Below are 27,608 nucleotides of genomic sequence, written 5' to 3' on the forward strand. Positions count from 1 at the left end.
GCTGGTGGACTAGTGATGGGGCCTGGTGTCTGTGATAAATGGTAGACTAGTCATCAGGCTTGGTGACTATGACAGGTGGTGGACAAGTGATGGGGCCTGGCGTCTGTGATAAATGGTAGACTAGTGATCAGGCTTGGTGATTATGACAGGTGGTGGACTAGTGATCAGGCCTGGTGATTGTGATAGATGGTGGACTAGTGATGGGGCCTGGTGTCTTTGATAGCTGGTGGACTAGTGATGGGGTCTAGTGTCTGTGATAGCTGGTGGACTAGTGATGGGGCTGGTGTCTGTGATAGCTGGTGGACTTGTGATGGGGTCTGGTGTCTGTGATAGCTGGTGGACTAGTGATGGGGCCTGGTGTCTGTGATAGATGGTGGACTAGTGATGGGGCCTGGTGTCTGTGATAGATGGTGGACTAGTGTTGGGGCCTGATGTCTGTGATAGGTGGTAGACTGGTGATCGGGCCTGGCCTTTGTGATAGATGGTGGACTAATATTCAGACCTGTGGACTAGTGATCAGTCATGTGGTTCCTCTGGATGTGGTGGATGGTAAACATTCTCAAATGTTTGTCTTCCACTGGCATTTGAAATTTTAAGAGCAGATGTGATTCTGATAAGGATAGACAATAGAAGGCCTAGTTGGCAAGTCACAGTCAATGGGTGGCATGAATCATTGGAACAATGATTGGCAAGAAAAGAGAGGTTGAGGAGTGAGATTCTCAAATGTGATATAAAGAAGTATTATAGACAATACAGAGCTACAAAGCATAACCAGAAATGATTCCTCCTCATAGCACAGGGGAAATGTGTTATGTATGAATGAGAGGGAGTAAAAAGGTGTTTATCCAAAATGTATTCAATTTTAATAGGCTGCTGTCTGCAGTTTTAAGAGATTGATCAAATTGGAGAAGAAATATTGAAAGGAATCTGATGGTAACAGGCTTTATTTTTCTGTCTTAGGTCAAAGTAAATATGAGAGTGATTTTTTGAAGAGGCTACATTGGAAAATTTCCAGAATTATCAGCAGCAGTCCCTGATTGCTCAAGACCATGAGCAAAATAACAGGATTATTAAATAGCATGTAGTAGGATAAGAGTAAGATACATACCTGCATTGACAGGGTCAACATCAGCAATTTTGGGTGGGCATAGACTTCTAATTCAACATGTGCTCAATCTTCAATGTGCATCAGAATCTTCCAGAGCCCATTTGTAACACAGATGACTGACTCAAAGGTCTGGAATCTGCCTTTCTAACGAGCACCTAGTTGTAACTGATGCTGCCCTCCTGGGTACCACAGTTTGAGAACCAGTGCACCTAAAGATTCAGATGAGATAATTAAATCATAAGATAATTTGTGGGGACTTGCTTCTCTGAGCTTTCATCTGATTTTGAATCTGGCCTTTGTATAAGGAATATCACTAGGCTCAGAAGTAACTGGAAACAATATACTTTGGGGCAGCAATGTGTAAGCAGGAGCAAATAAACACTGGGAAGAAGAGCTACAAATTCTATGAATAGACAATACCTAGGCTGAGTTCTTCTTAGAAAACAAAGGGGCAGACTTTAACTAGCTAGCATAGCAAGGTCATTTTTTATTGTGAAAATGGGGAAGCAACAGTCAGCTGGAGGGAGGCAAGTTGAAGAGTAAATGGGTGGTTGGGTAGGGATGATGGGCCTGCATGGGCAAGAATAAACTCTATAGAGAGTTAAAATAGCACAATTAAATATACCCCTTTACTCCTTTTTAGTAACAAAGAAAACAACAACCAACAAAGTAAAGGTATAAAAAGGTTGGCTAATCTTAAAGCAAAAACATAACGTTGGCAAACAACTTGAAAAGGAATGTCATGTATTAATAGATTGATTAGTCTGTATTAAATACCTTGTATGACTTCACACAGTAGGTCCGAAGCTGTTGGACATAATCACCTAATTTGGCCCCTGAAATCCTCCCATCTACTAGTAGTCATGTTTTGAATGAACTATTTTCACATGAAAAAGTGAAGGGATGCTTCATCCCTGGTCTAGTTCTCATTGAGAAGAGACTCTATTTGAAGGTTTAAAGTTACAGTTTTTAATCTTGATAGTTTCTTGAATTTTAATCAAGATTAAACATTAAGGAGAGCATAAAGAGAATGGATCAAACCCTAGTTCATTATTTATACAATATCTATAGGTGTCACTCATGATGAGGAAAACACTAAGAATTGTCAGGTTTTATAGAATATCACCCTTTAAAATGTTATATATTTGCTTCTTTAAAAAGACAGAGAAATGAGGAACAGAATTATAAAGAATAAAATGGCAATAACTACATACCTATAATAATCACTTTAAATGTAAATGTATTAAAGGTTCTAATCAAAAGACATGGTATAGCTGCATGGATAAGAAAACAAGAACCACCCTGGCTAGGTTGGAGCATGGTCCCATACACCAAAAGGTTGTGGGTTTAATTTCTGGTTAGGACACATACCTAAGTTGCAGGTTTGATCCCCGGTTAGGGTGAGTACGGGGCAACCATTCACATGTTTCTCTCTCACATCAATGTTTTTTTTTCTCTCTTCCTTCCTCTTTAAAATCAATTTAAAAAAAACTCACATATATCTTTGGGTAAGGATTAAAAAAAAGAAAAGACCTATTTATATGCTGTCTACAAGAGGCCTACCTCAGAATGAAAGACACACAGATAAAGTAAAAGGATGGAAAAATATATTTCATGGAAATGGTAACAACAAAAAAAGCTGTGGTAGGTATATTTGTATCAGGCAAAACAAACTTTCAAACAAAGGTTATAATAAAAGACAAAAAAGGACATTCCATAGTGATTGAGGGATTAATCCAACAAGAGGATATAACTCTTGTACACATTTTGCACCCAATATAGGGGCATCTAAATATACAAAGCAAATTTTGATGGACATAATGGGAGAGATTGAAAGTTATACAGTCATAGTAGGGGATGTGAATACCCCATTGACATCAATGGATTGATCTTAGACAGAAAACCAACAAGGAAACAGTGGCCTTAAATGATATATTAGATCAGGTGGATTTAATTGATATTTTCAGAGCATTTCACCCCCCCAAAAACAGAATATACATTCTTTTCAAGGGACATTTTCCAGGATGGATCACATGTTAGAATACAAAACAAGTCTCAATAAATTTGAGAAGGTTGAAATCATACCAAGCATCTTCTCTGACCACAATGGTATGAAACCAGAAATCAATTAAGAGAAAAAAACTGAAAAGCACACACGGAGGCAGAATAATATGTTAAACAATGAATATGTTAACAACAAGAACAAGGAAGAAATCAAAAGATATCTTGATACAAATGAAAATGAGAACACAACAACCCAAAATCTATGGGACAGTGAAAGCAGTCCTAGTAGGGAAATTCATAGTATTATATGACTACCTCAGGAAACAAGAAAAATCTCAAATGAACAATATAACTTTACACTTAAAGGAACTTGATAAAGAAAAACAAACAAAGCCCAAAGTGAATAAAAGGAAGTAAATAATAAAGATGAGAGTGGAAATAAAATAGACTCTAAAAAAACAATACAAAACGTCAATGAAACCAAGAACTAGTTCTTTGAAAAGATAAACAAGATTGATGAATCTTTGACTAGACTCATCAAGAAAAAAAGAGAGAAGACCCAAACAAAATCAGAAATCAAAGAGAAGTAACAACTGACACCACAGAAATACAAAGAATTATAAGAGAATATTACAAGCAACTTTATACCAACAAATTGAATATTCAGGAAGAAATGGATAAAGTCCTAGAAACATACAATCTTCCAAAACTGAATTAAGACAAAAAAAAAAAAAAAAAATCTGACCAGACTGATTGCAACTAAGGAAATTGAAGCAGTGATAAAAAAAAACACACACAACAAAACACAAACACACATACACACAAACTGCCTATAAAAAAAGTCCTAGACCAGATGACTTCATGGGAAAATTTTACCAAACATTCAAAGAAGAACTAACACCTGTCCTTCTCAAACTATTCCAAAAAATTCAAGAGGGAAGACTCCCAAGCTCATTTTACAAGGAGACCCACATTATCTGAATTTCAAAACCAGATTAAGACACTACAAAGAAAGAAAATTATAGGCCAATGTCCCTGACGAACATAGATGCAAAAACCCTCAACAAAATATTAGCAAATTGAATTCAGCAATACATGAAAAAGATCACACATTATGATCAAGTGGGATTTATTCCTGGGACACAAAGTTGGTACAATATCTGCGAATCAGTTAACGTGATACAATACATATCCAAAATGAAGGATAGAAATCATATGATCATATCAGTAGATGCAGAAGAAGCATTTGATAAAATTTAGCACGCATTTATAATGAAATTTCTCAGCAAAGTGGGAATAGAGAGAACATATCTCAATATAATGAGACCACATATGACAAACCCATAGCTAACATCATACTCAATGGGCAAAAACTACAAGCATTTCTCTTAAGATCGGGAACAAGACAGGATTGTCTACTTTTACTACTATTATTCCATAAAGTAGTGTAAGTCAGAGCCACAACAATCAGACAACAAGAAGAAATAACAGGCATCCAAATTAGAAAGGAGGAAGTAACGGTTATTATTTTCCTATGACATAATACTGTATATATAGAACCTTGAAGTTTCCACCCCAAAACTACTAGAACTTACAAAGGAATTTAGTAAAGTAGCAGGATACAAAAGAAGTATTTAGAAATTGGTTGCATTTTTATATATCAATAATTAATCATTAGAAAGGGAAACTAAGTACACAAACTAAGTATTCAATTACAATTAAATAAAAAAAATACATAGGAATACATTTAGCCAAGTAGATAAAAGACTTGTACTTGGGCAATTATAAAATAATGAAGAAAGCAATTGAAGAAGACAGAAATAAATGGAAGCATATACCATTCTCATGGGTAGGAAGAATTAACACTATTAAAATGTCCATACTACCCAAAGCAATCTATAGTTCAATGCAATCCTTATCAAAATACCAATAGCATATTTCACAGAACTATAACATAATTAAAAATTTTATATGCTATAAAAGACACCCAGTAGTATAGCAATCTTGAGAAAGAACAAAGTCAGAGGTATCACACTACCTGATACCAAACTGTACTAGAAAGATATAGTAAACAAAATAGCATGGTACTGTCATAAAATCATACATAGATCAATGGAACAGAATAGAGAACCCAGAAATAAACCCATGCCTATATGATCAATTAATACTTGACAAAGGAGGTGAGAACATACAGTGGGATAAAGACAGTCTATTTAATAAATGGTGTTGGGAAAATTGGACAGATGCATGCAAAAAAATGAAACTAGACCACCTTCTTACAGAACATACAAGAATAAACTTGGAATGGATTAAAGACTTAATCCATTAAAGACTTAAATATAAGACTTGAAATCATAAAACCCCTAGAAGAAAACATAGGAAGTAAAATTTCTGACATTTCTAATGGTAATTTTTCTGATATATCTCCTCTAGCAAGGGAAACAAAAAGGAAAATAAAAAAATGGAACTACATCCCACTAAAATGGTATTGCATGGCGAAGGAAACCATAAACAAGACAACCTATTGAGTGGGAAAAGATATTCACCAATGATATGTCTGATAAGAGATTAATATCCAAAATTTATAAAGAACACATGCAACTCAACACCAAAAAAAACCAAAACAAAACAAAAAAACCCACACATAGTCTAATTAAAAAATGTGCAGAGGACCTGAATAGATATTTCTCCAAAGAGAACATATAGATGACCAATAGACATATGAAAAGATGCTGAACATCACTAATCATCAGAGAAATGCAAATGAAAACCATAATGAGATATCACCTCACACATGTCAGAATGGCTACCATCAATAAATCAACAAAGAACAAGTGTTGGTGAGGATATGGAGAAAAGGGAACCCTAATGCATTGTTGGTGGGAATGCAGACTGGTACAACCACTGTAGAAAACAATATGAAGAGTCCTCAAAAATTAAAAATGGAACTGACGTATGTCCCCATGTTTCTACTTCTGGGTATATATTAGAAGAAACCCAAAACACTAATGCAAAAGAATAGGTGCACCCTTATGTTTATTGTAGTGTTATTTACATAGCGAAGGTATGGAAGCCACCCAAGGGCTTATGAGTAGATAAGAGTTTAAAGAAGTGGTGAATATACAAATATATATATATAATTTACAATGCAATATTACTTGGCCATAGAAAAGAATGAACCCTAGTTGGTTTGGCTCAGTGGATAGAGCATCGGCTCTTGGACTGAAGCGTTCCTGGTTTGATTCTGGTCAAGGGCACGTTCCTCGGTTGCAGGCTCCATTGTGGCCCTAGTCGGGTGTGTGCAGGAGGCAACCAAACAATGTGTTTCTCTCACATCAATGTTTCTCCCTCTCTGTCTCTCCTCCTCCCTTCCACTCTCTAAAAATCAATGGAAAAAATATCCCCTGGTGAGGATTACCAAAAAAAAAAAAAAAAAAAAAAAAGAATGATATCTTACCATTTGTGATAACATGGATAGACCTAGAGGGTATTATGCTGAGTGAAATAAGACAATCAGAGAAAGAGAAATACTATGTGATTTCATTTATATGTGGAATCTAAAGAACAAAATAAATGAACATACAAAATTGAAACAGACACATAGATACAGAAAACAGACTGTTTGCCATGGAGGAAAGTGGTTGGGTGACAGGGTGAAAAATGTGAAGGGATTAAGAAGTACAAATGGGTAGTTGCAAAATAGGTATATGGATTTAAAATACAGCACAGAGAATATAGTCAATAATAGTGTAGTAAATATGGTGCCAGGTGGCTACTAGAAATATTTGGGTGGGGAACACTTTGTGAAGTATCTAATATAATAAAAGACAAACATGCAAATTGACCGCACCTTCACTTCGCCTTAAGCCACGCCCACCAGCGAATCAGAGAGACTATATGCAAATTAACCCAACCAAGATGGCAGCCAGCAGCCACGGAGCTGGAGCGAGCAGGAGGCTTGGTTGCTCCAGTGATGGAGGAAGCCAAGCTTCCCGCCCATCCTAGCTGCCTCTGAGCTCCACTGAAGGCAACAAAGTTTCAATTATAGAAGATAAATAAACCACAGATACCTGCTTTTAACCAGCCGTGGCCACGGAGCTGGAGCGAGCAGGAGGCTTGGTTGCTCCAGTGATGGAGGAAGCCAAGCTTCCCCCACATCCTGGCCGCCTCTGAGCTCCACTGAAGGCAATAAAGTTTCAATTATAGAAACTAAATAAATCTCAGAATAAAAAACAAAAAGGAAAAAAAGAGAGGCTGGGAGCTTCCGTTGCCGGGGTGCTTGGCCAGCCTGAAAACGGCCCTCAGTCCCTCACCCAGACTGGCCAGGCAACCCAGTGGGACCCCCACCCTGAAGGGGGTGTGGCCAGCCTGAAAACAGCCATCAGCCCCTCACCCAGGCTGGCCAAACCTCCATGGGGTGAGGGCCCCCACTGGTGGTGGGGCTTGGCCAGCCTGCAAACAGCCATCAGCCCCTCACCCAGCTGGCCAGGCACCCCAGTGGGGACCCCCACCCTGAAGGGGGTGTGGCCAGCCTGAAAACAGCCATCAGCCCCTCACCCAGGCTGGCCAAACCTCCATGGGGTGAGGGTCCCCAACGGGGGGGGGAGGGCTTGACCAGCCTGCAAACAGCCATCAGCCCCTCACCCAGGCTGGCCAGGCACCCCAGCGGGACCCCCACCCTGATCCGGATCACCCTTCAGGGCAAACCAGCCGGCCCCCACCTGTGCACCAGGCCTCTATCCTATATAGTAAAAGGGTAATATGCAAACTGACCCTAACAGCAGAAAGACTGGGAATGACTGGTCGCTATGACACACACTGACCACCAGGGGGCAGACGCTCAATGCAGGAGCTGCCCTCTGGTGGTCAGTGTGCTCCCACATGGAGGAGCTCTGCTCAGCCACAACCCAGGCTGATGGCTGCCAGTACAGCGGTGGTGGTGGGAGCCTCTCCTGCCTCCTCAGCAGCGCTAAGGATGTCCGACTGCAGCATATGTCTGCTCCCTGCTGGCAAGTGGACATCCCTCGAGGGCTGCCAGGCTGCCAGAGGGATGTCTGATTGCCATCTTAGGCCCAATCCCCTGGGGAACAGGCCTCAGCCAGCAGGTGGTCATCCCCCGAGGGGCCCCAGACTGAGAGAGGGCACAGGCCGGGCTGAGGGACCGCCCCCCTTCGGAGTGCACAAATTTTTGTGCACCGGGCCTCTAATCTACACTAATAAAAGAGAAACATGGTAATTAGCGTACGACCGCTACCCTTCCCATTGGCTAATCAGCATATCCTTATGCAAATTAACTGTCAGCCAAGATGGCGGCCGGCGCCATGCACTGAATCGAACAGGGAGGCTTGCTTGCTCCAGTGACTGTGGACTCCAAAGTTACCCGCCTGACTTGCCTCTCAGCTGCAACTCTAAGCAACTATGTACTATGTAGCAAATATAGAAGCTAAAAAAAAACCATAGAAACCGGCTTTCAGTCAGCCGGGCTTCAGCCAGCCTGACCGCAACATTGTATCAGTGTTTTCAGCAGCGAGGCCTCAGAGCTAAAGCTGGCCCAGAATAAAAAAAAAAAGAGAGAAAAAGGAGTGGTTGGGAGCTTCAGTCACCCGCCAGCTGGAAAACGGCCCTCAGCCCCTCAGCCAGCCTGGCCAGGCACCCCAGTGGGGACCCGCACCCTGATCCAGGACACCCTTCAGGGCAAACCAGCTGGCCCCCACCCGTGCACCAGGCCTCTATTCTATATAGTAAAAGGGTAATATGCCTCCCGGCACCGGGATCAGCGTGACAGGGGGCAGTGCCCAAACCCCCTGATCGCCCTGCAGCTCTGTGTGTGAAAGTGGGCGGGGCCACAACCTCCCTATCCGCCCTGCTCTGTTCATGACAGGGGAAGGCACCCCAACCCCCTGATCAGCCCTGCTCTGTGCCTGATAGGGGGGAGCTCCCCAATCCCCTGATCACCCTGAGGCTCTGTGTGTGACAGGGGGGAGCTCCCCAACCCCCTGATCGCCCTGTGGCTCTGTGTGTGACAGGGGGCGGGGCCACAACCTCGCTATCTGCCCTGCTCTGTTCCTGACAGGGGAAGGCGCCCCAATCCCCTGATCACCCTGCAGCTCTGTGTGTGGCAGGGTGCGGCGCCCCCCCCCCCCCCCCCCCCCAGGGCCCTGCTCTGTGTGTGACAGGGTAGAGCCATAACCTCCCCATTGGCCCTGCCCTGAGTGTGACAGGGTGCAGCGCCCCAACCCCCTGATCCGCCCTGCTCTGTGTGTGACAGGGGGTGGTGCCCCAACTCCCCTATTGGCCCTACTCTGTGCATGACAGGGGGGAGCTCCTCAACCCCCTGATGGCCGGGCCCTGCTCTGTGCATGGCAGGGGGGAGCTCCCCAACCCCCTGATCGACCCTGCTCTGTGTGTGACAGAGTACGGAGCCCGAACCCCCCAGATGGGCCCTGCTCTGTGAGTGACAGGGGGCAGCGCCCCAACCCCCTGATTGGCCCTGCTCTGTGCATGACGGGGTGATGCCGCAACTTCCCTATCGACCCTGCCTTGAGTGTGACAGGGGGCGGTGCCCCACTCCCCAATCGGCCCTACCCTGAGCGTGACTGAGGGTGGCATCACTACCTCCCGATCTGCCCTGCTCTGTGCATGACTGGGGGCGGCGCCCCAACTCCCCAATTGGCCCTGCTCTGAGCCTGACCAGGGGCTGCACCTAGGGATTGGGCCTGTCCTCTGCCACCTGGGAACAGGCCTAAGCCGGCAGGTTGTTATCTCCCGAGGGGTCCCAGACTGCGAGAGGGCACAGGCCGGGCTGGGGGACTCCCCTCCCCCCGAGTGCACAAATTTTTGTGCACTGGGCCTCTAGTATATATATAAAAGGCTAATATGCTAAGTGTTCCTCCACCCATCTACCAGTCGTAATGGCTTGGTCTGACCACCAGGGTCAGACACTCAATGCAGGAGCTGCCGAGCTGCAGTGACTTGGCAGCAGTGGTTCTCGGGTGACCCACCTCGAAACAGAGAGGAGGGAGCCCAATTCCTCACGGGGCCGGGAGATTCCACCTTCAGCCCTTGCTGAGGGATTGTCAGCCCCGAATCTGGTTTACTGCTCACCCTGTACCACAGCAACTTTGCAGAGTGCCCTCTCGCACTCTGGGACCCCTTGGGGGATGTTGAAGAGCTGGTTTCAGCCCCATCCTCACAGGCCAGGCCGAGGGACCCCATCTGCCAGAGGGACCCCACTCACTCCACAGATGCAGTGGAGGGACCGTGGGAGGTTGGCTCCAGGGCGTGTCCAGCCCATCTCGCCCAGTCCTGCCCTGCTGGCCACCTTCTAATGAATTTCCTTTCAATATGCACAAATCCGTGTACTGGGCCTCTAGTATTATATGATTGTCTAACCACTATTTTGTACACTTGAAACTATACAAACCAATACTGAATGTAGTCCTTATTTGCAAAATAAAATTTAAAAAATTAAAAATAAGGAAATAAAAAATATGCAACAGGGGCCAGTAAACAAAACAAGAAAAAAAACTTTGTGTTTATTTCTACACATTGTTGAAGAGCAAAGGGATAATTCTGTTTTATACTCTGTCAACTAGCTCAGAGTGAAGGAGGGGAATGAGGTTGCTCAGCTTTCTGTGGAGAGGAAGCCAGTTGATCCTGGTGCTGAACAACCTGTGTCCTAACCTTCCTCTGCCACTTGTTGGCTCTGGGGCTTTGGGCAAGTCAATGGACCTTTCTAAGGCTTAGTCCCTCCCCCTGGATGGGGCTGTTAGGCATTCTTTTCCCCAAGGTTATCATAAAGATTCAGTATGACAGTCTGTGGTAGACAGTCCAGAGGAGTTCTGTGGGGTCTATGGGGCTTATGGTTATGGGAGTAACAGAGTCCTACAGTGCCTGGTGCTACAGTTTTTGTAGAAGGCTCCTTAGTACAGTTCACTACTTAGCATTAGTGGAAGGCAGGATGTTACATGTCCTAGGATCCTAGCCCTGTGCACATTATATTCCTTCCATAATAAGGGAACAAGGAAAACTGACAGAAGTGAAGCTTCTTACAAAACTGCATTCTAGTTTCCAGTGCTTTCCTAGAGTCATTGTTTGCAGTGAGCCAGCAGCATATTTTTTTTCACCTGAAACTAATGCAAAATAATATTGAATGTAAACTGCACAAATACAGAGAGAAACCAGATAAATGAAGGACAGAATTAAATCCTTTAAAAGGTAAAATTTATCTGGGAATATGTGAACAACCTATATTAAATAATTGGGTGACAACTACGTCAACACATATAAGAAGTTAAAGAATAGGTGAATTGTGGGTTTCACTTCCAGGAAAGGTATCATAATTAGGGAGATCAGGAGAACAAAAATGGGATATAAAAGACTGAGTAATTGCTATCTCTGAGAAATTATTTGTTAGGATATGGAGTTTCTGCTATTCCATTCTTGATCTGTGACAATCTCTGAAATACTTTTCTGGGTTGTTGGATATCCTAGAATTTGTGGTGAAAAAAAGCTTTTTATGGTTTCATTTTGAAACCATACTGAGTGTTAGCATGATGGGCCATATCCATCCTTTCCTTTTTTTAATTCTCACCAGAGGATACATATGTTTATTGATTTTAGAGAGAGACAAAAGGAGGGAGGGAGGGAGAGAGAGAGAGAGAGAAAGGAAGGGAGGAAGGGAGAGAGAAACATCGGTAGGTTGCCTCCCATGCGCACTCCAACCAGGAATCAAACTCACAACCTTTTTGTGTGCAGGATGATGCTCAAACCTACTGAGCTTCCCAGCCAGGGCCCCACCCACCCCCACCCACCCTTTAACATGACCACTTACAAGCTGCATGGTCACAGGCAGCATCCTCTGTAGAATTGGAGTAATAATAGGAAGGTTGTTGTGAAGATCAGGTATTTTAATATCTATAAACAACAGTGTCTGGCACATAGTCATTGCCATGTACATGTTAGCTGTTGATGTTACCCACAAAACTTTTACTTTTACAAAAAAAACCAAACAAGTGACATTAAACATACCTAGAAGGCATTATTGCCTCCAAGAAAAATCTAGATACTGAAGAATTTGAAATCCAGTGGTAAAAATTTTCTATATTTTTGACTATATGAAATACTACATAAATAAACAAATGGATTTCTTGGTTGGAAGAAGAAAGAAATGGAGGGAAGAAAGTAAGGGAAAAAGAAAGGAAGGATTTCTGTAACTATTACAGACTCTAGGTTTTTAAGTCAAACCAACTTTGTTTTGACACCGAGAGAGCTTGAAGTTTTCTTTTTCATCTCTTAGTTAAATGGGACATTAAATTTATTTGTCAAAGTACTTCCATTTATTTTAAGATCTCAGTTTTTCAAAATTATATTTTGTTTTTGAACTGCCAAAATTTAATAATGACTATGATTAAGTTTATAGGGAGTCACATGCAGCTCATTTGTCTTTTCACTTTGGTTTTCCAACTCCTCATCTCTTTCCCCCCCAAATCTTTATAAAAACAAACAAAAAAAAAACCCCACTTACATCCCTTATGTAAAGAGAAAGCCACTAATCTCAAATTCTTAATGAGATTATCCAGTTTGCACACATTTTGGCTTGTGTTGAAGTTTGCATTTCACCTGTCTCAAAAGTGGACAGACTTAGCTTTCATAGTTCTTAGAACAACACATGCTATCATGGATTAAGCATTTGGCAAGTCTTTCTTTCCCTGTATACATACACCAAAATTTGGGAGTGAGGGGAAATTAAAACACATTATTTGGTATTAAAAAAAGATACACAAAAAACACTAGTGCTTAATGCTCTAATGTCACACTTGTATTGTTTACATGCTGTAACTTTGTGCAGTTGTCTGATTTTCATACTGAATCCATCAATATTATTTACTTTTTTAAAAAATCAGAGCTTATATGTTTATATACAATATATTTGTATGTGGCATTTCTCTTTGAGTTGTTCCAATATGTGACTTACCCAGAATTAAACAATCAAGAGAAAAAATAGACTAAACCATATTTTTATTGTGTTTTTCATTGTCAAGTTTAAATTATCTGTTTTTAGAACATTTAAATTATTCTCTATCCAATGAAATGAAACTGAAAAATCTATATTTCAGAAATAACTTTGGTGGTAAACACAAATTTTGCTCTGTATAAGTACATTTGTGAACTTGTTTTTTATTAAACAACATTTATTAAATTTGTAGAGCAGTTCAACTTTGTAATCTACACTAATAAAAAAGAAACATACAAATTGGTCATCACTTCGCTATGCCCACCAGCCAATCAGAGCAACTATGCAAATCAACCCAACAAAGATGGCAGTTAATTTGCATATGCAGGTGCGGAGCGAAGACTGAAGACAGTGTAGAAGGAAGCTAAGTGCTGCAGAAGGGAGCGAAGCTGCGGAGAAGCAAGCGGGGGTGGCGGAGATGGGAGGGAAGCAAGTGGGGCAGGAAGCCCTATTCTTGCAGGAATCTTCCTGCAACAGGCCTCTAGTCCTATATAATAAAAGACTAATATGCAAATCAACCAAACAGTGGAATGACTGGTCGCTATGACGTGCACTGACCACCAGGGGGCAGACGCTCAATGCAGGAGCTGTCCCCTGGTGGTCAGTGCACTCCCACAGGGGGAGCACTGCTCAACCAGAAGCCAGACTCACAGCTGGTGAGCGTAGTGGTGGTGGCGGGAGCCTCTCCCACCTCTGCAGCAGTGCTAAGGATGTCCACCTGATGGCTTAGGCTCGCTCCCCATGGACTTTCCCCAAGGGCTCCCGACTGCAAGAGGGCACAGGCTGGCTGAGGGGTCCCCCCGAGTGCACAAATTTCATGCACCAGGCCCCTCTAGTCCATATATATATATGCCAGCGACCAGAACGGTGGAATGACTTGAACTACTGAAACGACCCGGTCACTATGACCTGCACTGTGGCAGCCAACTGGCCCGATGGGGGCCCTGATTGCCCCCCCAAACCTCCTGCAGCCCATCCCCCTGGCTGGCCTAGCTCCTGATCGGTCCCTACACCCTGATCAGGGGCGAGGCTCTCCGGCCGACCACCCGTGGCCTCTCCCTCCAGCTGTCCTTTCCCCTGATTGGCCCCCCACACCCCAATTGGGTATGGGGCTGGCTGACCTCCCGTGTGCCCCCACACTGGTCCAGCCTCATTTGGGCCCCAATTGGGGGTGGGGCTGGCGGCCAACCTCCTGCTGCCCCTTCCCCCCACTGGCCCGGCCCCGATGGCCCCCATTGGGGTGGGCCGGCCAGACCCACCCCCCCCATGCATGAAGTCGTGCACTGGGCCTCTAGTTAATAATAATTGGAAAAATTAGAGACCTTCAAGTAGAATAAACCCCAACTTTAATATAAATGTTATTTTCTTCACTTCTAAATTAAGAAATAGATATGTATACCCACATCTCAATTTAATGTTTCCTAGATTCTACCTTCTTGACAACCAAGGTTGTGATGTTTCCTTCTTAAAATATTTTCAGGTTTACCAATTTTTTTGGTGTAGTTCTTTTAGAAAATAGGTGCATGGATGCGTTTGTCTTTGACTACAAAGCAACTAACCAACAGAATTATTGATTGTGGCAGTGTGGTATCCTTTTTTAGATGTCAGTTTCTCATATATGCCATGTAAAATGATGATGGCATTTCTTTCTATTTGAAAGAAGTCTTATGTGCTTATCATTTCCTGCTGCACTTGGGATATTTGAGTCATGCCAAAGATTAGTTTTTGTTTGGAATAGACAGAAAATATAGAAGTGAGTTAAAATATAGAAGTGTATTCAGCTGCAAATGATACTACCCAGCATTAGAAGGAACACTTCTGAAATAAGTGAAGGAATTAAACTGCCACCAGTGGAACTGAAACTTGCACAGATAGTGACATAGCTGCTGTTAGCATTGGCAACAGAAAGGGAGCAATCCTGACACAAGAAGGAAGTGGTACCAGAACTTGAACAATTTATCTTATGTATCAGATACAAATAGTCTTTTCTTCAGTATTAGACAGGTATGCACTTTTCCAATGACTTTTTCTCCCTCACACTTATCATGGTTAAGTCAATGATAAATATTTTTTAAAGTCCTCTCTTTATTTGAATTTTCTGTATGTCTTTAGTAGTACATAAGTTTTGTCCCCAATCTATTAGCTTCTTACTTTTCCACACAGCAACTGCTCTCTGATTATATTTGTGGACCCAGATATATATACGTGTGTGTGTGTGTGTGTGTGTGTGTGTGTGTGTGTGTGTATAATAGGTGTAAGGTACAAAGGTCCAAGGACACTGAACAGATGTGGTGGTATTTGGAGCCTTTTGGCCTCCTGTTCTGTGTTAAAGAGGTTGCAAGGCTATTTTACTGATATGGACTCACATGGTCTGTCTTCAGTTTCAAATGTAAGAGATATTTTTGTCAGCAGTAAGGCTGTACATGTGTGTTTATAAAAGGAGACATTTGAGTATCTACCACTGAGCACTTGCTGTGAAATCACGTAACTATCTGATTACTTTTTTTGAGATTGGCAGTGAAAACACTGACGAAGATGGAGGTAGAGCACAGTGGCTGGAGTGCAGTGGTTGCGGGGAATGGAAGCAGTGGGACTTTTTTAATAATGCAAAAATAATTTTTGTAAATGATAGTTATACACACACGCACATATATATATATGCATATATATATATATACATATATATATATATGCATATATATATATAGCAAAGCTAAATATTAGCAAAAGAACTCTGAATTGCTCTTTAATCTTCATTGCACATTTATAATTTATTCATATCGTCCCACACTATGAAAATGCAGGTTCATGGAATTGTACGGAGATCCAGTTCATTCAATACTGGCCGAATTGAACATCTGTATAAGAACCCCCAAGCTCATATTGAAGGAAGTAAGTAATAGTCTTTTCTAAAATCTCTTTCTATAACGTCCTATATTAGAGGTATTTTCTAATGTCCTTTTTCTCAAAGCCCACGAAGTTGTAGTTATTGATCGTAAATTACCTGTAATGAATGCAATCTGCAGTCTTTGAAAACCCTTTGTTGCTTGCTGGCCCCGGGTCACATTGTCATCTTGGTGAGGCTGTTACAAGGATGTTAGTCAGGTCTTGCCACTCTAGAGACCAAGAGAAGACATGACTTTGATCACCCTTCTCCAGGTGTTCGTATCCCCTCAAGTAAGACCAGCTCCATAGTTTTGGAATATTCTTGATTTTTATATTTGTTCCAATGTAATTATGTTAAACAACCTTCGTACATTTATTTAATTTTAAAGACATGTCCCAAACCAAATGGCAATAAAAACTGTATTTAATTGCTGTGTAGATCATTGTCAGTATTTACAGTTGTTTTTTTATTTTTGTTACTGAAATTGCCAGGATGTATCTGTAGGATTTACATGGCATAGTCACTGTGTTTTCTCATGTGATCTTTCCAGCAGCTCCCAAGGTAGTGAATGAGATCATTTTACAGATAAGTAAATGGAGGCAGAGAGATGTTGTCACTTTATTAAGGCCACACACCATGTAAAAGACAGAACTGGGACTAGGACATGGCAATTTTTAGCTTCCTAGTTTATCCTATTTTACTTGTCCAGTTTTTCCAGCTAGCAGGGATAATCCAGTCAGCTTTAAACCATAACTGATTTCATATTTACCTCAGAGCCTGGAATATTTGAAGGTTTGGGTTACTTGTATGAGTAGTGACATCATCAGGATGATGACCTCATTGTCCTTAGTAAATCTTAATATTTAGGTTATTCATTAATACTTCTTAAAATTGTTATTTTTATGCAAAGTACAGAATGGTACTGCCAATGGATCTAGACATAAATCAATATTGTATAAAAATAATGAAAAGATCAAGTTATCAAATCATCCATATACTAGTATGTGTGTCCTTGACTAATGAAGTCAATGTAAGGATATGCTTAGATTTAGGGTTAGAATAGGCTAGTTGTCCTTTAATCACCTATGTCACTACTTCACACATTTCATGGATGGCTGAAGGATTGATGCTTATGAAGTACTTGAAAATTGCTAGATAAAGTATATGAACATAGCTGTCTTCACTTTTATTAGTGTGTTTGATTTTTTTTAGAGAGTATGCACATTAGGGCGAGATTTTTTTTTTTTTTTTGTCTGAATCTCACTCTTAGGTAGCATACCTTACAATCACCTGGAAGCCATAGTTAATTGTATAACATCTGTCATAATGTGATTTTTTTTAAAAGTTAGTCTGTTTTTATAAATCCTGTAGGGACACCAGCAACAAATACGAATATTTCACTTTTTAAAGTCTTTGCTGTTCTGGAACCAGTCTGGTTTTCAGACTTTAAGAATATGCATTTCAACTTTGATATTTAAAAAAATTGGGCTTATGTCATTTTCTTCTATCTAATGCTATGTTTTTGAACCCTAAAGACATGAAGTTACACTATGGTGATCTCACTGACAGCACCTGCCTTGTAAAGATCATCAATGAAGTAAAGCCCACTGAGATCTACAACCTTGGTGCCCAGAGCCATGTCAAAGTAAGCCCTTTCCGTTGTCATGGTTTCGCTGGCTGTGCTCCTGAATTAGTCTGTGTTTTATTTTTTGTTTGTTGTTTCTAATGCAGTAATACAATCATAATCCTAAGTTTTATCATTAATGTTAGTTTAAGTATTAATCCTAATAGAAATACTAATACATTTTTAAGTACATTCTCTGTTATTGAACAATATAATACAAAGTTACTACTAACGTTAAAATAGCAATACTCACTCATTTATTTTGGGTTGGTCTTGTGGTTATAAACCCCACTTGGATGTATTTTCTGCCATTTGAAATTACATTGTAGATGAAGTTTTTTTTTTAATGTTGGAAAATGTAACTTAATAAAACTTCTATTTTAATATTAATTTTTGGTAGTGGTTATATCACTGGCTGAGAAAATAGTATTCTTGAGTTTTGATAATATATTAAATTAATGAAATTAAATGTTTTATTATAAGTAGTAAAAATCATTGGAAGAAAATCTTATTAGCTTCTTGTCACCCCAGTATGATACAGCTAATGTTGATTTCTTTTCTCCGGTATTATACCTACCTCTCTTTAGTTTTTTATTTTGGAACAAATTGCAGTAAACCTGAGCAGCCCACCCCTAGGGTTCTAGCAGTTTGTTTCAGTCAAGTTTTTGTTGTTGAACTCTGGTGCTCACTTGAGTGAGTGAAATCTGAAGGCAGGGATGATATGATGTCTATTTAGATACTTATTTAATCAGAATAGTTAGTGGAACTTTGAAATAAAAGCAAATTAACTCTAAAACAGCCCAGAAACTCTATCAGTATTTTTTGCTGTTTGATGAATGAATTCAGCAGTCTTATTTTAGAAAGTATTTAAGGTAATTTGTTATTTGTTTGCTATTTCTCCATATCCCAATTTGGGACAGAATGGAAGCTATATGCATGTTTTATATCTCTGCTATTTTAAGGGAGAAATTATGAATTAGATAAAATGAAACCAGGTATAGAATATAGAGAAACACAGTGGTAAGCCCTGTGTTTTGTAATTGATATCAAATTTAAAACTTGAGTATAAATCCTTATACTTTTTCTCTAAAATACGGACCTTGAAGGGTGGCTACGTACCAATCAATAAAAACACTTCTTGTCTATGCTGTTTTAGGGGAAAAAAAATTAACCCCTTTCTAATCTCTAATGATTCTGTACTGTATCCAGGCTTAAGCTTTGATTTGTGAAAGGTATCAAGGTTAGAACAGAGCAATTGTTCTAAATGACTCTAAATGTATCCTCTCATTTTCAGAGAGTATCCTGCACACCATGTGTTGAGAGATTATCACTCCTCTGTCCCTAGAGAAGCAGTGACTATCACTGCAGGAATGAATTACTTATCCCTAACTGAAGCAAGCAATCCATCTTTCACATTATAATTTATCTAGTTGCTCGGCCTTCCTGATCAAACATGAGAGTATCTTCCAGACAAAATAGAATGTTTTGGAATGAATGCTCCGTTATTTAACTTCCTTCAGATCAGGAAGTTTCCTTTGGGATTTCAGATAGTTTATCACCTCTGAAAACTGTAAACTGACATGGTGTGAGATGAAGGAAATTTTATAAAGATTTATTTATAGAAAGACTCCCTTCTTCCATTGTGGTAATAAGTGAGCCGATCTTTTTCTAGAATGTTTTTGTAGTTCAAAAAATCTGACATACTTTCCTTACTTTGAAGTGAGCCTAATACTGCAGTAAGTATAGAAAGCATAGGAGATTGAGTTGATTCCTCCTAAGTTGCTATGTATGTGAAGTTTATCTGTTTGTACTGTGTTTCACCTACTCCCAAAGGCTGGTTAAGTGGCAGAAATGGTACTTGAGTATGAACTTTGGCTTTAAGATCATTTAGCCCTTGAACAAATATTTGCATGCATGGTAGAGTGGAGGACACAAAGATCTGTAAAACCCACTTCTGTTGTGGAGGGTCTCACCTTTTGTAGGGGTGCATGGTGTCAAGTGACAGAGGCTAGTAATAAATATTTGGGTCTATAGAGACAGGTGAAAGAGAACTTCAGTTTGAGGGAATTATGCATGTTGTTAAGGAGGAGTTGGGGAGTGAAATTTATAGACATAGTTAGTGGAAACTGATATTTAAAATGGAGGTAGTAATATAAGGCCAAGAGTCAGAAGTGAGGAAACTTGGGACATGTTTATAACATGCTGAGCATTCTAGATTAGCTGAGCAAAACGTTTGTTGAGGATAAATGTGAGGTAAGGCTAGGTAGAAAGTTGGGCTGCATTTGGGCAATCTCCACATGTTTTTGAACAGGGGAAAATAGAATCAGAGGTGAGCTTTATAGGTAAGTCTTGTGGTAGGGCTTCAGAAGACATAGGAAGCTGTTGGATGAAGATGGTGGCATGAGAAATGGGAATGATGAGGATGAAACAGGTTGCCTGGTAGAGTTGATCCCTCTGCTGGCAAGATATGGGGACCATGATCCTTAAGTGTGCAGGGAACCAGGCATTCAGGGAGGAACTGTTGGAATCAGGAAATGAGAAGTTCCCTCTTGGATACATTCCATTGGCTGTACTGGAAGGACATTCAGGGGAAACAGGTCATGAGGTCATTTAGAGTAATTTGAGAGGGTTGAGAGAGATTCAGGTACAGAGATGTAAATTCATTTCTGGATGTTCTTGAGATGCCAAAGCAGCAGCTAAAAAAAGGAATAGAAGATTGAAGATTGAACCTTTGAGACATGCATGTATTTGTATTGTGGAAGGAGCAAGAGTAGTTCCCAATGACAGCAAGTGAGAGATGGAGAGGCAGGAGGGTGGACTTGTGTCATAGAAGTAAAAGAATTAGGACATTTCAAGCAGGAGGGGATGTCCACAGTGCTAGGTAATTCATATAGGTCTAGGAGAGGGAGGCACAGGGAACAATCATTGGTTTGAGATGATTGGTGTCTTTTAAAATGACATCAATTTTAGCAATACCCTGCAAGAGGAGCCAGAATACAGAGGGTATGGGGTTGTGAGGGAAATATAAATTGAGTAGAGTCTTTTCTAGAAATTTCTTGGGAAAGGAAGGGAGAATATGATGAAACTCACTTCCCCAGAGCTTCTGATTCAGTATGTCTGGAGTGGGTCTGAGGACCTTCCTTTCTAGGACTGCCCAGGTGAGGCTGCTCCTGGTCTGGGACTTCACTTTGAAAACTACTGCTCCAATGTTCAGGTTTCTTGGTTTCTCCACATGTAATATCTGCATTAAATTCATTCTTCTTAGGCCTTTTTCCTTTTATGTATCATCTTTGGAATTTGACATGGTAAAACCCTGTTTCTTATCAGTTAATGACTCTGTGAGCTTTTAAAGCCTAAAACTGTATCCATACAATCAGGATGATGAGAAAAGAAATAAACTAAGGAGAATGCAATATATATTTATATCCAAATTCTTCCCATTCAAATCTTTTTCTGAGCAGTATGTAGTCCATGAGAGTAAATACTACTCGGGCACTCCTAGTGTTTTAGGAGAATAGCATGAATACAAGCCACTGTCAGAGGTCGTTTAAAAGTCCATGTTCCTGCCACTATTTTTGCTGTGGTGTAAAGTCAGATTGATCCTTAGTCATGGAGGAGTAGATGTGGCAGGGGCTGGCATAGGCAGCTGGAGAAGATGGACTGACTGCCAGGTTGCTCTGGAGACGTCTCTCTGTCCCCACAACTCCCAGGCTCTGTGCACTGGGCTGTGTCTGCCTGTTCTCCTGGTAGCTTGTTAGGGAATAGGATGGAAAATACATATTTTATTTTTTATAATTAATTTCTGTATATTTGTTAGCTTTGTTGGATTTACTGCATTCATAGACAATAGTTTAAAAAAAAGTTCTTTCCTACAGTGAAATGCTTGTAATAAGTTTAATTAAAATATATTTCTTATTATTTAGTTTGGAACTCTTTTGAAAGAAGGTTCTAATAATAGCACATTTTTTATTTATTTTTGAATCTGTGACTTCTAGACTGGGCATTGTTTGTGTTGGCTTCTCTTTGCACAGAGTGAAGTCTTCTATCACTCTCACTTCCAGTTAATTTGATGTGGGCTATGGTATGCTAAAAGTAAGGAAAATAAAATAATAGGAAGTTGGTCTGGTTTCCTGTAGGAAGCCAATGGAGATGAAATTGGTTCTTGGAATAAACTCACAGCAGTCTGGGAAATACTGACTGAAGACATTTTGTGAATCATAAACAGAAAAATTATGACTCATGAAGTATAGGCCATTGAGAGGCTGATTCGATCTTATGTGGGAAAAAGTGAGGGGTGACTGAAATGCACTCATTATTAAAAGTAGTTAAACCTCGCATGATGACATCATGCAAGTAGGAACAAATTATCCAGTGTACAGTGTTGCCCATTTTGATGGGGAAATGTTTTGGAGCCTACTTTATTGTTCTTTTTTTTCCCCCCTGTATAAATAATAGTTTTTTTTTAATAGTTTCTATTTTAAATTTCTTATTTCTTCAGCATTCCTCATTGTCATGGTTTTGATGTGTCCACCATCCCTCACAACTTCTTTGATTATCTTACATCACTCTTGAAGTCCTAGTGTTGAACGAGATCTTTCCAGAGTAAATGCGGTTCCATGTTATTCCCTGTTTTCTCATAATGCCATGTTGGAATTGCCTTTATTTTTTTCAAAGAACGAAATTTATGCAATCATGAAATGTTAGAGTTAAAAGGAACTTTAGACAGAATTTAATATAATTTTCGTTTTGTAAATGAATTTGCCTGCTCAAAGTCACAAACTGGTTACTGTCCAATTTAGGACTGGAACTTTCTTTCTCTGCATATCTAAGTTTCTTCTTAAGCTTATTCTTTCCCTGGTGTCTTTTATAGAGAGAGAAAGTCATTTACTCCTCTGATTTTCCAATTCCTTCTCAGTGTTGAAAACCATTATTCAGTCTTCCTTTAACTTTGTCTTATTCAAATTGAATAATTCTGTACTTTTCTTTCATTTTCTAACTCTCTAATTATCTTTTTTTTACTTTCCTTTTCAACTCTATATAAATTATCTGTTTAATTTTGTTTCATGATAGCGAGGAGGCATAAGTGCGCAGAAGGTAAATTGGGGCATACCTGAGTGAGTGGACGTGGGATTTTCTACTCTAGTTGTATGGGTCCATTTAGCAAATTCTGAACATGGAAGCAGAAAGGAGCCGAATCTAAATTGTCTTCATAGTGGTACTTCCAGCCTAGAAAACTAGGCAAGAAGCAGAGCTGATTATGAGCCAAGTAGTGGTTAGGCAAAATCAAAATCAGGCAGAGATGAGACAGAAAAGCCAGACCAGGAATGAAGCTGGGAATAAAAAGATGTATGAGAATTGAAGAGTGGCCCCTGGGAAGGGGACTGAACAGTTGTAACCTTAGTTACAAAGTTGTCATCTCCAGTGGCCTTTTCCTGGCTGGTCGGTCCTGAGAGACGAAATTTATAGCTGGAAGCGCTTATTCCCATATTTATCTCCCGGAAGCCTAAACCTCTTGTGGCTGCTGTAATTGAAGGGAGTGGGTGGGGTAGGTGACTAAATGTATTGGGAGAATTACTTATGGTGGGGAAGGGTAGGTGCCTAGGTTGAACATCTGGTTAGTGCCTGAATAACCCAGATATAGAACAAAATAAAATTGTAACAGTGTGACCCTTTACTGTATAATTATAGCAAGGGGGTGGCCTATTAAAAACCTAGAGCAAACAGCAGAGAGGACTGTTCTTCTGTGTCCTTGCTCATTCCTGTATTTACTTTGGATCCTAGAGAGCTGGACAGGGAGGTGTGAGTAGAGTAGGAAAATGAGGATGAGGCAGGGGCATAGTTGATGTTAGAAAAGTAATTGTCAGAGCATTCTTAAATCTGGGTGAGACTCTCACTCCATGTCCCACACAATTGCTTGTTAGAGTTCATTTAGTCAAGTTGTGTGAGTACACCTATCTTCTCATCCACTCTGGCTGCTACCTTTCACCAGGGTCTGATGCACAGACACTCACAGATACAGAATGCTGGGAAGAGTGTTGGAGTAGGTGACTCTGTCATGGGCAGAAGGGAGGACAGTTTTCATGAGGCACTGTAGTATAGGCCAGAGTTCTCTTATCAGGGGCGCACATTGGAATTCCCAGAACACATCCTAAAACTTTAGATCCTGGCCCCGTCACGTGCTAGGCTCTGGCAGAGTGCTCAGCCTTCTTGAGCTTCCATCTTTTCATCTGTAAAATGAGGACCCACCTTAGGTTGTGGGTCTTGTGGGCCTTTCTACTTGCTTTTGGTGGTAATTCTCTTTCCTAGGTATCCACTTACTTGTTAATTTTTTCTAATTTCCCTTAAATGTCAGCTTCCCAGCAAGGCTGTCCTGACCATCCTTTTTACAACAGCAGTTCTCCTGGGAGTAGCTGACAATCCATCCAAGGGAGTAAAGTAGGCTAGCAAAGAAATGTCCTAGGAGCTGGGGCTGAAGGGTGCAGGAAATGCAAATTGGCTACTCTGCTGCCCCGCCTACCTCTCTCCAAACCCTGTGTGCTCTCTGCTTCTAATTTAGGCTAACATGAGGAGATTATCTGGAGAAATGAATGTGCTAAGGTAACACTGTTAGTTAAAGTGCAGAGGCCTGCCCTTTGCAGCATCTGCTGTTTGAAATTTTATGCAAGAATGTTTTTTCTCATTCAAAATCCTGCCACTGAAACTTTAACTTGTTATGACATACTATGAAGGGGAAAAGGATGTTTTGGAGCCTTGGTTTTTTATTAAATGGACCATAGAATTCTGAGGTGAAGGAGATCTTGGCGACTAGCCAGCTCAGGCCCTTACTTCACAAAGGACTGCCTGGAACTCCATTGATGAGCCACAGAGCCCACTATCTAGGCTGGAACCCACATCTGAGGCTGCTTGGTTTTCTTGTCATACTGCTAATCAGAGAAGACTATGGGGGGAGAGGGGGAGGGGATTTCACTGAAATATGAGGGGAAGATAACACAGACTCCCATGTTTGAGGTTTTACCTCTCTTGTCATTCCCACTACTTATTACAGTGAGGTAATGTTTAGGTTTGAGTTAAAAACATTGTTCTTTCCTTGCTGGAGTGAACTGGTTATAATTAATACCATATGAATAGTGTTTGCATAGCTAGGAAGATCCCCAAATACATCAGTGGAAGGTGTAATGTTAACATGTCAGTAATACTAAACTAAAATTAGTATATAGGGCGCATAGAAATCCATAATACTAACTCATCAGGAAGAATCACAATCTTTTTGTTAGGATAGTTCAATTCAATATACAGTTTTTATAATGAGTCCCTACACTGTCCTGGTGTGTAAGTATGTTTCCCTAAAAGCTGTGGGAGGCAAATAATTGTTACGTATGTAATCAGAAGAATCAATAGCTTAATAACCAGAATGAGTAATTTGTTCCTATTTGTATACTTACTTTTTAAAAAGAAATTGCCAAGACTCTTATATGACTATACTGTCAGTTAACCTGTTTAAGATTTAAAAATAAATATTTTTGTTGTAATATTGCAAATAAATTTCTGTCCACATATTAGTATATACCCATTATAACTTCATGTTGGGTCTCTGAAGATAGCTTATTTAACTTAGTTATATATATGGATTAATACAGGTTTATATATTTTATGAAGTTTAAAATTAATTTTTATATTTTCATAGGTAATTCTTAAATGTGCTCAGAGCAACACAAAATCACTCTAATTTGTTAGCAAATTATTAATGTTGAAATTATGCAGGTACTTATGGGTGGAAGGCTTTACTTGGTAAAGAACAGTGAGTATAACTTTGAGAACATGAGTATTAATAAGGAGTGTTTGCATTTAGACCTAATATCCATGTATGCAGTAATGTGTCTGTTTCTGGGAAAATTAGCTCTCTTATAGGTGAAGTGGACAAGGTGAATGGAGCAAATATTGGGTGTTTTCATTCTCCCTAGATAGACAGCTTGAATGACATGTTTTTTCTTGTTTTTGTTCTCCAAACCTCCATTTCTTTCTGATTGATCGTGCAGGCACAGTGCCTATGATATTTAATAAAATTGGTAACTACTTTAGTTTATTACAAGGCAAACAATACAAAAATATTTTCATTTAATAATTTGATGTTTGTGCTTACAATGCATAAGCTGCACTACTGTAAATATGGCTCATCTGTGCCTATGGTTCTTAGTAAGAAATTTAGCATTTTTAGTCTTATACCCATGAGGGTGAAGTGGGACTGTACATGGCTGGTGGGTCCCATGTGTCATCTGGCCCAAATTCTTCTTGGAAGTCTGTTATGGATTGGAGCAATTGAATTCAAATCTAAAACCACTTTAAAAGTTCTTTATAGTCCATTAAGGATTTATGTGAGAGAGAACACTCTATGAAAGTTCTCCTCTCCCTGTTCAAACAGATTGCTTGGTTTTATTAGATCTAGGTGGTATTGTAATTTTGATAACAGCTAATAATGTCTGGAATTTTACTTATAATTAGTGGACCACACAAAGGTATGTTTGTTAGGTTTTGTACTTTTATTCCACTTGCAATAGTGACTTGTTTATTAAATAAAATCCAAAGTGTTATTTTAGCTTTGCAACAATTAAGCTAAAATTAATGCAAATAGCTAAATATACATGTTTATCTTAATATCAATTTCTAGGTATGTTTATAAACACAAATAGTAAACAAATAGTAAGTTAATGAATGTATTGTGAGTGAAACTATTTGTCTTGGACTTTTAATGGTGAATGGAAAGTGTTTTTGGATTCCCAATTAGATTAGAATACTATGTAACTAGCAAACATTAAAATGTAGACATAAATAATAACTTGTTTAGTACCACAAGTTCCTCTAGTGTTCCGATATAGTTCTCATCTTCCCTGGAAAAGAAGTACTTGAGTGTTTGTAGAGATTAGTTGACTATCCCCCTCACAACTACAACAACAACAATAAAAACAAACAAACCACACAACCACACAAGAAATAACAATAACTTGTATGCATATTTAAGAATTTAAAACACCTAATAAGTTTTGGTCTCAAATATGATTCTTTTAATCCTCTTCATACAAGTGTAATTTATAAAATTCTTTTTGTTAAAGTTGGATCCTTAAAGTTGGTATAATAAAATAAAACGAAACCTTTTCTATTTCAAAGAAATTTAATGCATAAGTTTTTTAATTAACTTACATTATTCATCATTGACTGGATACCTTACCAGTACCAACAAGAAATAAATTATAACAAAATTGCCTTAATTTATATGTTCATATTTTGAAAAATTCTAGTATGAGATTAGTAGATTTCATTATGTTACTCTTTTTTGTAATGTTCACATAATGTGTACATTATTTAGGGATGTTAATAAAAAATCATTCATGAAGAATTGAAATTTGCTTTATTTACAAGTAATATGCATGTAGGCTTGGTTTTGCTTGTTATACTAGGGTAAGTACATAGTGTTGATAGTAATTATGTAGTTATTGTAAATGGTGAACTGGTAGAAGGAAGGCAGCCAGTGAGCTTTTCATTTTGTTTGTTATGCTAGAGTAAAACCTTTTCCTGAGTCTCCTTTCCACTCCCACTCCTATATATTTTATTGGCGCCGTTTTATTTAATAGTAAAAAGTGTTTTAGAAATCAGTAGTATTGACAAAATAAGCCTTTAAGGGGCATTCTTTAGGACTGTTAACACATCATTAGTCCTGATTGGAAATATCAATCTTTACTTTTACTGTGTAATTAATTATTAAATGGTTTAGTAGAGGTTTTTTTTGTTTGTTTGTTTTGCTTAAGGTTCCCAGTGGAGTGTTCTTGTTTGTTTGTTTGTTTGTTTGACACCTACATTTGTGAGGACGGGAGGTTGAAAGGCTCTCTAGTGTTCCGATATAGTTCTCATCTTCCCTGGAAGAGAAGCACTTGGGTGTTTGTAGAGATTAATTGACTATTAGGTCATAATAGTTGAG

The 27,608-nt window shown here is 39.7% G+C and overlaps 1 protein-coding gene across 1 annotated transcript in view; it reads left to right on the top strand.

Moving 5' to 3' along the window:
* GMDS (GDP-mannose 4,6-dehydratase) overlaps nt 1-27,608 on the top strand; it is a 664,099-nt gene that overhangs the window by 147,917 nt on the left and 488,574 nt on the right. Inside the window, exons 3-4 of the mRNA XM_070403469.1 lie at nt 15,932-16,019; nt 17,550-17,659. Of these exons, the coding sequence (XP_070259570.1) occupies nt 15,932-16,019; nt 17,550-17,659 (198 nt within the window). The remainder of the gene's footprint in view (nt 1-15,931; nt 16,020-17,549; nt 17,660-27,608) is intronic.

The sequence above is a fragment of the Myotis yumanensis genome, unplaced genomic scaffold (genome assembly GCF_028538775.1).
Source record: "Myotis yumanensis isolate MYYU_CA2020_CCGP unplaced genomic scaffold, mMyoYum1.0.hap1 SCAF_2, whole genome shotgun sequence".
In the NCBI taxonomy this organism is placed as follows: Eukaryota; Metazoa; Chordata; class Mammalia; order Chiroptera; family Vespertilionidae; genus Myotis; species Myotis yumanensis.